Here is an 11,633-nt window from a genome sequence, read left to right on the forward strand (position 1 = left end):
TTCGAGACCAGCCTGGTCTACAAGAGCTAGTTCCAGGACAGGCTCCAAAACCACAGAGAAACCCTGTCTCGAAAAACAAAAACAAAAAAAACAAACAAACAAAAAAAAGCATCACTTCCCTTTTAATTGTGGAAATAATTTCTATTAGCATCCCTTGGTCTCTCTTCAACAGAAGCAGGAAGTCGTTTCACCTTCCAGCTGCTGTAGGAAGTTATGGGTGGCTTTACCGGCCTGGTTGTCAGGGAACTAATTTCTAACACTCTTGGTGGCTTTAGCTACTATCCGCATTATGAGATGTTTCTCCACCTTTTTAGGGTCAGAGAAGGGACAGGTCCTCTGCCTAGACTGAGATCCCCCGTCCCTGTCTCCCTAGTGCTGGAGTCACCGGTATGTGCTGACGTACCTGACTTCCCTTGGTCCAGGCATCTCTTCAGCATCATCTTTGACTTTTTGAAGCCACTTAGCTATTGTTTTGAATGTTACTATTGATATTGGGCTTAAATCTACCACATTATAGGTGATTTTCTACTTTATTGTGCTATGTCCCCCACCCCTTTAGATTTTCACTCTTTAGACTCTACCATTTCCTGCCTTTTAGCTTAGTTCTCTTACTCCTCTCATATATATCCTCGAATTGTCAAAGTCCAGTATTCATTTTTTGCTCTTGTAGTCTCATAGCCTTAGAACATTTGAGTTCATGTACTCAACATATGGATTTACATTCTATACTTGGATTCTGGGACCAGACAGATTTGGAATTTTCATGTTCCTTATTCTCAGGTTGTATATAGCATGATCTTTTTCCTGCCTAAAATATACTGTTGAGTATTTCTTTTTAGTACAGTTTGTAGATGGTAAAATTTGATTTGATTTGATTTTTCTTTGAGACAAGGTCTTGCTATGAGGCACAGACTGGTCTCAAACTCTTCCTGATTGCTGGAGTTACAGGCATGTGCTGCTTTGGCTGGCTTTAACTGCATGCTTGAGGAATATAGATTTTTTAGGTTGGCAAGTTGCTAACTCTGAAGATACCTTTTACCTCTAGTCTTTCCTGAAAGTGCTCACAGTGGCCAAACCTGAGGGGTCTTTGAAAAATTCTTATCCAGTTTTTCTGCCCCGTTCTCTTTCTAAGGCTTAAGTGTGTGATAAACCTTGTGACTTGTTATTTTTTTGCATTTTCCCACCCTTTCTACCCTTTTTGACCTTTTCTAACTTCATTTTGGATGTTTGTGATATTTGTGATGTGTTTTTCTATCTACTGAATCTCTTTTCTGTAGTTTGCTGCTGTAGTCTCAGTCACTCATTAGGTTGTTAGTTCTTATGGCTCCAGAGTCCAGAACCTATGGGTTCCGTTTTACTATATGCAGTTCTGCCGAGGTTTGACTGCTTCTTCTCTTCCTTCCAGATGTTTGGTTACTCTAACATGTGCCTGCTGACTCTGGTTTTGCTGCTCTGCTTCTGTCTTCTGATTGTGTTGTCCTTTTGTCTTAAGTCTTAGTAAGATGCACATTATATGTGAAAGATTGCAGAAGGGTTTACGGTATTGTATTCTTCCCCAGGGGGATTAACATTTGCCCCTGCCAGGGCCACATCTAGAGAATCAGTGATGGAGAGGGCTGAGAGCCAGACTTGACTCCCTGTGAGGGCAGTTGGCTGTTGTTCCCCTTAGGGCCCAGCCTGACATGCAGAAGGCCCAGGTCTTTCTTTGGTGTGTTCCAGCCCCTCCTCTTGCCTCCTTGCTGCGAGTCTGCATTCTGCAGTTTGCTAACCTCTTCCATTCCTCTTCTGGGCCTGCCCACAGCCATGCTACTTAGTGTACAAAGTGAGTTAATGCAGTTCTGCCCTATTCTGTCCTGACTTGAATTCCATATTTGACATTTTTAGTTACCTGTTTCTCATCTTTAGTTTGGTACTAATTTCACTTTTATGACCTTTATATTACCAGATAATAGGAGGATACATTTTTTATTGATTACTTGAAAGCCTTCTAAATATTGCAAAATTAAAAATGATGTTCTTAAAATTGATTAAACTTGCATTTTTCTAGGATAATTTTCCATTTGATCCTCCATTTGTTCGAGTGGTGTTACCTGTTCTCTCAGGAGGGTAAGTTACATACATATTTACTTTTCTATGATTGTGCGTGTCAGGTCCTTTGCAGAACTGGCTGGACACTAGGAAGGTAGGATTGCTGAATTTTTTCAATTTTGTGTCAAGTCAGTTGAGGGAGCCAGAGGATTTACATTTCTAAGACATCCCCAGATGAAACTGAGAGCGCTGACTTGGGGTCCACATTCAGGCTGGTACAAATTAGTTATTTATAAGTAGATATCATAATGGATTTTATTTATAGATATCGATCCTTAAGAATTGGGTTTTAGCTGAGTATGCCTGCCTGTAATCCCAAACTGTCAGAAACTGATCAGGATTGTGAGTTTCAGGCTAGCCTTGGCTGTACAGTATCCATCCATCCATCCATCCATCCATCCATCCATCCATCCATCCATCCATCCATCCAGCCATCCATATATGGATATTAGGTAATGTAGTCAATATTTATTAAGATCCTGTCTTTTGAAAAAGCATTTTCAAATATAGATGATTGAGGATTTCAGGAAAGTTATAGTTATTGTGGTTCCCATAGGCCTGTGATATTGAGTGCAGTGACAGTGATAACTGGGAAACCTGAGTTGACTGGAGCTGATCCCAGTGTAGATGGGTGTTTGCCATACAGCCATACTGAATTTTGTATTGCTTCTTTTGTGTTTAGGAGGCTATGGGAGGCATGGAAAAGATCAAGTTAGTTATGAAATGTTTCATAGTCCCCCATATAGGAATCATTAAACTGCTTGTAGGGGAGCAGGAGAGATGGCTCAGCTATAGAGCAGTTATTTCTCTTCCTAAGAACCTGACTTCAGTTTCCAGCACCCACGCAAGTTGGCTTCCAGCTACATGTCACTCTAGTTTCAAGGGATTTAACGCCCTCTTCTGGCTTTTGCGGGCATATGCACACACGGATGAAAATCTTTTTTTTTTAATATTTATTTATTTATTATGTATACAATATTCTGTCTGTGTGTATGTCTGTAGGCCAGAAGAGGGCACCAGACCTCATTCCAGATGGTTGTGAGCCACCATGTGGTTGCTGGGAATTGAACTCAGGACCTTTGGAAGAGCAGGCAATGCTCTTAACCACTGAGCCATCTCTCCAGCTTTTAAGAAAAATTCTTTGAGAATTTTCAAGTATTCAGCTAATTCCACTTTGTGAAGCGATTCCTACTGTAATAATAAAATCTAAAAATATTGTCCCTAGGCTGATCATTTCTGTGTTTGAGAGAGAGTAGTAGGTTACATTTTGTTTATAGTAGTGGTGACTCCTAAAGACAGACTTCAAAACTTCTTAGAATAGTCTTTTGTAATATAGAAACAAATGTGCAAAGCAAATATAAGTATAGATGCTATGTTTTTGAGATCAAATCCTGCTAAGATTTCTCAATGTAGTCAGAATATATATGAACTGATGCTGGGACTGCAGAATATTGCAGAACTGGCCAATAGTGTCTGTAAAGCTCAGCTAAATAGAAAAACAAACAGAAAACATGGCCTTAAATCCATTTTTATGATGTATCGAGCCATTTAGATGTCTACAACATGATCTGGGAATACGCCTTTAATACACAGACTTAGCTGCCTGTGGCCCAATTCTTTGCCTTATCTCCCAAAAAGTTCTGTGGTATATTAATAGGCATTTTGGACACCAGACTAAGTGATATTCTTTCCAAAGGTACTTCTTGGAGACTTGATGTGATTTTCTAGAGACACTAAATAACTTCTTCTAAATCTGTCTTCCACAAAGATACTAAATAACTTATTCTAAATTTCTTTAGTCTTTTTTCCCCCTTCACTTTGGCGTCTCAGGAGATGGTGTCCTCTGGTTTGTTGTTTGGGAAGTGTTGCACTGTCAGAATCCCAAAGTTCTGAGTGATGTTCAGAAAAGCTGAAGTGAACCCTTAGGGATCTTGTTGTTACTTTTGGCAAGCTGTTATAGTGCTGTTCACAGATACTGTTAGAATGAGTAGAGATCACAGGCTAAGAGCACAGAACAAAGATGTTTAGAATTGTGAAGATTCGTTTTGTTACTTTTAAACGTTCCCTACATGCTTTTGGATTAGGCAGGGAAAGTAGCTTTTCTACCATAAAACTTGGGCCATTTTTGGAAGGAGAATATTAGGTAACCTCACCAAATATTTACATACACAAAATAAACATAGGGTGGAAATAATGGCGATTTTTAAACTTTTGTATCTCTTGCTCAAAACACTAGCCTTCACCTAGCCAAGTATAGCAACACTAAAATTGCTATAACATTATAAATTGTGTAACAAGTCATTTTCCCCTCCTTTCTCTGGTAAGCACACTTAACCATGGGTATTGGATCCACCTGTCATTAAATGGTATAGGAAAAGGGAAATAACAATTTAAAAAATGTTCTAGGAATGGAAGAGATGACTCAGTTGGTAAAATGTGTGCTGAGAAACTAGGACCTGAGCTCAGATCCCCAGAACCCACATAAAATCTAGGTATGGTGGTTTGTGCTTTTAATTCTAGCACTGGGGAAGTGGGGCCAAGGAGAAATCCTTGAAACTGATTGGCTAGCCAGTCTAGCCAAATTGGTGAGCACCAGGTTCATTGAGAAGGCAGATGAGGTTTATTTCTGGCCTTCATACCAACATATATACATAACAGACGTGCACCACATAATACACAAAAGAAAGGAAAAACATTCTAGAGAGACGGATCCTCTGACCGTACTAAGAGTTTAGGATGGTGATGTGATGCTAGTTGAGACCCCATGCTACTATTGTCTTAGGGTTCAGTGGCAGAAACTGCCAGGCAAAGTCAAAATAGCTTTGTTTTTGTAGTCCAACTACTAAGAGGAAAACTGCTGACTGACTGAAAATTTCTGAAGTATGTCTAAAACAACTTTCAGTCTAAGAAGACAGCTTAAATTTTGTGAAGCTATGTTAGGTGGTGTGTGGGCTCCACTGTGGAGTCCCGGTGTGTTGGGGTGGGGACACACCCTACTGTGCTGCCTCAACAAAGCCGCTAAAGCAGTTCAGACTGTACAGCTCCCTGCTGCTGTGTGTAACTCTGGAGAGGGCAGACAGCAGAGCAGAGTTCGCAGCCTTGCCACAGAGTGCAGGGAGAGCTGCAGGGACAGAGGAACACTTGAATGCCAGCTAAGAAAACAGTTTTGACATTGGAAAAGTTTATAATTATTCTGTTCAATTGGTTTGACAAGCTGATTGTATTAGAGTCATGACTGTAAACATTTGAGATGGGCCCAGTCTTATGTCCTAACATCAGTTTCATTGTTATGTTATCTTGTAATTTTGTGTGCGTGATTTCTTAGTAATGCTTTAGAAGTTAAGGAATATTTATATTTAGAGGATTTTGTATGCTTGCTTTCTTTTTTAAAGGTACGTGTTGGGCGGAGGAGCATTATGTATGGAACTTCTTACAAAACAGGTAACTCTTGTGCACAATTCTTAGTATTGGTGGACTATTTCCATAAATTATCTGGGTTCTAAGAACAAAGTTCTTAAATGTAGCAGCTTAAGTTTTTTTAAAAAAATGTTTTAGTAGCACCAACTTTAATAAAAAAAATCTAAGGTAAACTGGTAAAATTTCATTGTACTTTGAGCTCAGTCCATGCTGGAACAACCACTGAGAGTAATGTCTATTTAAAATTATAATTCATTTAGGTTTAGATGTTTAGGACACAGGATTGTTTATATGATCCTAGAAATTGTCCAATATTTTCCTCTTTGCTACAAATTTTTTAGCACGGGTTTGCTGTCATTGGGTTCTTCTGTGATGTTTCATTAGGTTTTCCTGAGTGGGAACTATGAAGACCACTGTGTTTTTTCTTCCCGTAGGGCTGGAGCAGCGCCTACTCTATAGAATCAGTCATCATGCAGATCAATGCCACCTTGGTGAAAGGAAAGGCCCGGGTGCAGTTTGGAGCAAATAAGGTACGTACTTCAGAATTCCGCAGACATGCTGAGGTGCCCTCAAGCTAGCGTAGGTCACGTGTGAGGCATATTTCTGTCTTGATTCTAGTTTTGAAGTTTAGTTATTTTTATACCTATGAGTGTTTTGGCTGGATGTATGTGCTGTGGACCACATGTGTCCCTGGTGCCCTCAAAGGCCAGAAGAGGACATTGGATGAACTGCAGTTATAGACAGTTGTGAGTCACCACGTAGGAATCAGAACTGAACTCTGATCCTCTCCAAGAACAAATGCTTTTAACTGATGAGTCATCTCTCCAGCCCCCGTCTCAATTATTTTTGAGACAGCTGAATTTTCATTTGATTTTCTTGTTTTAGAGGGTGAAGGCAGGAAGCACATGTGTAAGACAAGATGCTCACTGCAGTCCCTTAACCCCACTTAGTCTTTCATATTCACAGACATGTTTAGTTTGAGCTCATCATTGTAAAATGTCACATCCTAACTTCAGTGTCTTCTGATTGCACACGGATGCCGAGACGTGTGCCACACATGTACACATACAATAGTGTTAAAACATGCTGCTGATGTGTGTCGGTGGGTGCATGTATATGTAGGAGGGACAGCAATGGGGAGGACTGGAGCTCTGTAAATATGTATCAGTATAGACTGTCTTTGGAAGGACATTCAGGTGTTAATAGCTATTGTTTCTAATAAAGGGTTTTGAAATACTGATGGGGTCAGATTAGGGATGAGGTTTGAATTTTGTGTTCTTCAAATTTCTTTTTACCATATATTTATTACTTTAGAGTATTTTAAATATTTACACTTGGTCTTAGTCAAGAAAACAAAATATAATATTTTAAATAACCTTGTCAGTTATTAATTGAAATTGAATATACATGCTTTCTAAAAGCTGAATTAACTGACATAAATTTACACATGTTGGAAACCAGAGTTCCTCTCAGCAGATATGATCAAGGTCAGGTTAGAAGAATGGGCTGAAAACTTGGTAGCTCTGTGCAAGCAGCAGCCTTGGGAGAGGTGGATGTCCAGTTTGTCTTCAGTGAGAACAAGCATGGCCTTAGAAGGATGGTAGCCAGGCTGTTTTCTGTTCAGTTACTAGGAAATAAAAACTGTAGCATTAACTGGAGGCTGGCTATACAGGTAATAAATCTTTACCGGGTCCTGTTCTGGAAAAGGTAGTTCCCAGCACTTGGGAAGCTAAAGAAGATTGCAAATTTGAGGCCAGCAGGCTACATAGGAATTCTAGGCTCAACTGGGCTATATGTAAGGAGACCCTATCTCCAAAACCATAAAATAGGGCATGCTGAAGTACATAGTGTGCATGTTACAGAGGGAACATTAGTGAGTGGTAGTGAAGTCCTGGGGTATGCAGCCTTCGGGGCAGTGCTGACCCTGCTTCTACATTCAGGACAGGTGTCCCTTTGTTTCCGTCATTCTCTTGTGGAACCCTGAGTGGTGCTCACAAGCCCAGGAAAGATCTGTTTTATTTTCATCTTTTCCGGTGCTAGGGAGTGACTAAGCAGCCTCGTCTAGTATTTATAATGAGCCAGGTTGTGGTGCCAAATATAAGAATGTTGGTCTTCACAGGCTCTGTTGTGGTTCCATGTGAGCTGCAGTCACAGCTCTCACAGAAGCAGACTCATCCTCCACAGAAATGTGTTTCTAATTGAAGCTTGTAGGCTTCCCAAAGATTAAAATCAAACGAACAGGGAATTCAGCTAAAGATTACAACTAGGCCACCCAGGCACCCGATCATAGATAGGGGTAAGGACTGGGTTTAGAGGCTAGTGATTGAGTGCTTACTTAGTATGTGTTCACTCCCCAATGCTGCAAAACACAAAAACAGAACAAAATAGCAACTTTATTTTGAAGTGCAATATAATTTATGAAATGTTGAAGCTGGGCACATGGTCACATGCCCATCACCCCAGCACTTAGAAGGTGGAGGCAGGACAATCAGAAATTCAAGGTAATTTTGGCTACATAGTGAAATCAAGGCTAGGCTGAGCTACATGAGACCCTTAAAGCCAAAGGAAAGAAAACATTTAAAAACAGAATAGTGAAATTGATCATTTAATAAGACCAGGAATGGTGTTAAGAGAGATCTGAAGAAGAATTTAACAGGACATACAGAGTAGCTTAAAATTAAAGAGAAAAACCTCAATTAAACCACAGGGAGAAATAGACCAGTCTGCCAGCAAATTCAGAAAGAGGTCTGCATGTGTGACTTTGAGTACTAGCGAGCAGGCTGTCTGGGAACCAACAGAGCCCTGTGCCCAGCCATACATGGAAAATGTCTCCTTCCCAGCCATACATGGAAAATGGAAAAAAATCACAGCAGATTATTTTATAAGACAAGGCAAACAAGACAAAAAGCTTGTGGTTTGCTACCTTCCAAACCATATTATTCAAATATGTAATTAGGTTAGAAGATAATAATGAAGAGACCAATTAAAGGACAGATGAATTTGGAAATTAAGTGCCTTTCTGAATTATAGTTAAAAATCAAATATAAAAGTAAAAATAATTTTTAACTACAATGGCAATATTAAAATTCTAAAAAACCCTCCAAAAGTTGTTGAGTGAAGCCAATCCATAATGCTGAAAAGAAAAAAAAAAAAGAGACAGATACTCTCTGATCCCTAGTTTAGTTAAATAAGACTGGTAAGTTAGTATGCCAGAAATACATGGTGTTCTGTAAAATTTCAGATTTATACAGCCCTTTGCTTAAATGGGATTTAAAAATAAAATTCTGCAGTGTCTGGGACAGCAGCAACAGTGCAGAGCTAAAGGAGGGCTCAGAACGGTAGTGAAAGAGGAGGAGAAAGGACAACCTCCTTGGACATGGAAGAGGAAGAAGAGAGACTGGAGGCAATGAAGTTACTAGGCTAGGGAAGGTGAGAGAGAGCAGAATCCATCAAAACCTATCTTATTAAAAAATGCTGGTACGCAGTTTCTTGTATGCTAATTAAAAAAATAAAAACAGAAAATAACAGATCAAAAATCCAACTCACTGTTACAAAGGAGTCAAACCAACTAAAAGAAAAGGGAGAGGTTATTGAAGGTGTAAGCAGACGTCTGTCTGCTGCTGACCTAATAGTGCCTTAAAGTGAAGGTTAACCATCAACTGTGTGTGCTGTCCAGAATGGTAGAGGCAGAGTGGGCACAGTATTCCATGGTCATTTGAGAGTATGTTGTGTATATTTTGTTATGCTTAGTCTGTTTCTCTTTTATTTTTCTCTTTCTGGAAAAAAATGTGTATGGATGTTTTTGTCTAAATTTCTTATATGTCAATGCACCATATGCATGCTTGGTGTCCTCAGAGTCCAGAAGAGGACCTCAGATCCCTGGAACTGGAGTGGGAAGCCACCATATGGGGTACTAGTAATCAAACCTTGGTGCTCAGGGAGAGCAGCAAGTGTTCTGAACCATAGAACCATCTCTCCAGCCCATGAAAGTATTTTAAAATTTTTCTTTGCTGCCGTGTGTGTGTGTGTGTGTGTGTGTGTGTGTGTGTGTGTTAGGTGCCTGATGGCAGAGCTTTAGATTACTCTGTAGAAAACAGCATCTGTTTACAACTGGTACAGAAATGAAAATAAGGGACTCACAAATGCATGGACTTGGTCAGCTGTACTGAATAGTAGACCAGCAAATGAGACCATAGGGAGGGTGTGGCTTTAGTCAGTGGTGAGGGACTTCTGGGAAGTTCTGTAGGGATGCATACAGATGGTCTTGGCAGCCATAATGGAGCACTTGAGCAAGGCCTCAGCATGGCAAAGGCTGGGTCCTGACGCAGCAGCTCCTCTCTAGGTGTTTTTACCATTTGGCAAATGTATACAGGGTTGGTCTTTGGACAGCAGCATTCACCCTTGAAAAGTACAAGAAACTAGAAAATGTAGCTAACTTGAGTAAGGGAAGTGGAGATGGGAAGGTATTAGAGAGGAGGCCTCTTGTTCATTCCTGGCTGCTCAGCCCCAAAATAATCACACAGAAACTGCATTAATTAAATCACTGCCAGGCCCATCAGCTCTAGCTTCTTATTGGCTAATTCTTACATATTAATTTAGCCCATTTCTATTAATCTGTGTATTGCTACATGGCTGTAGCTTTCCGGCAAGATTCCAACTGGCTTCTGTCTCCGACAGCTCCATGGTTTCTCTCTGTCTCCACCTTCTCCCTCCCAGTATTCAGTTTAGTTTTCACCGCATACCTAAGTTCTGCCCTGCTACAGGTCTAAACCAGTTTCTTTATTCATTAATGGTAATCACAGCATACAGAGGGGCATCCCATATCAGGAAGGGATAATGTCTCTATCTACAGCTTGTCATTGTTCATTACTGTGTGTTTGTTCTGCAGCAGGCTGTATGATGTGCTACTGTAGGTGGGGTAAGCTGTTAGAGTGTGTCTGATAGTAATTGAAGTTAGGTGTAGGCCATCCATGCCTGAGGGACAAAATTCAGTCCCTTGGTGCCTTAGACAAAATTCCTTATTTTAGTCAAAGGAGGTGACTTGGTGGCAATTGTGAGCATTCTTTATATTTCTAACTACAAATATTTAGATGCATGGCACCTGAGCTTAGTGTCTTCTTGTCTGGAAGCAGCATCTCATGGACTGTCCTTTGGATGTAAGAAGGAAGAGTTGGGGTGTTACTCATCTAAATACGTTTCCTTTGACTTGATCAAATAGTGTGAAGACACATACTAGGATTATAAACTTTCCTGCTTGACCAGTGGTAGGAAGACTTTAAACAACAACTCTGAAGTTTGTGGGGTTTGGTGAAGTACAATTCTGGTTTTGTTATTCTTATAAAATTGTAGCAAATATGGAAAGTTAGTAACACAAGTCCTCTGGAAATGAAAATGTCCTTTTAAGCTCAGCAGTGATGCACCTGTAAGTTTACTCTGATGGCTTTCATCTGGCTGCAGTTTTGATTTAATAATGTGTATTTCTTTTTCAGAATCAGTATAATCTAGCACGGGCCCAACAATCCTATAATTCCATTGTACAGATACATGAGAAAAATGGTATGTTTAATTCAATAAGTACTTAGTGCCATTCATGAAGTTGTACACAGCATGCTGTTGTTTGCCTTGTTTATTCCTGTGTTTCTGTCTTAATTTTTTATCAAATATTGTTAATTATAGTGGGAAAAACCCTTTACTTTTGCTGTATTCATAATTTCTCAATAAATCTTAACATTGCTTCTTTCTGTACCCTGAAGACTTGACCTAAATGCCTTTGAGTCTGAACCAAGAATTCAGCTTAGTGGATAAATCCTGTTGCTCACTTGAAACATATTCTGTAACTATAGGAATTGTGCGAGCAACTCTGTGTAGGAGCTCTCACTGTGCTTGAGCAAGCATAACAGGATCATAACCATCTGCTTCTGAAACATCTTCAGCTTTGTGCTTTGGTAGACCTTCCTTCCTTCCTCTCTCAGGGTCAAACCCAGAACCCCACCAGACAAAACATTCTTCTATTGCTGAGATACAGGTTTACTGTTTGAACAAGCCTTGCCCTTGCCCTTGTTCTTGCTTTTCCTTCCTTCCTTCCTTCCTTCCTTCCTTCCTTCCTTCCTTCCTTCCTTCCTTCCTTC

The 11,633-nt window shown here is 40.0% G+C and overlaps 1 protein-coding gene across 1 annotated transcript in view; it reads left to right on the top strand.

Annotated features, from left to right (window-relative positions):
- Positions 1-11,633, top strand: part of Ube2q2 (ubiquitin conjugating enzyme E2 Q2) — a 57,424-nt gene that overhangs the window by 42,217 nt on the left and 3,574 nt on the right. The window contains exons 10-13 of the mRNA XM_026779097.1: positions 2,048-2,106; positions 5,481-5,529; positions 5,940-6,035; positions 10,995-11,061. Coding sequence (XP_026634898.1) covers positions 2,048-2,106; positions 5,481-5,529; positions 5,940-6,035; positions 10,995-11,061 — 271 coding nt within the window. The remainder of the gene's footprint in view (positions 1-2,047; positions 2,107-5,480; positions 5,530-5,939; positions 6,036-10,994; positions 11,062-11,633) is intronic.

This window comes from Microtus ochrogaster, chromosome 5 (genome assembly GCF_000317375.1).
Source record: "Microtus ochrogaster isolate Prairie Vole_2 chromosome 5, MicOch1.0, whole genome shotgun sequence".
NCBI lineage: Eukaryota > Metazoa > Chordata > Mammalia > Rodentia > Cricetidae > Microtus > Microtus ochrogaster.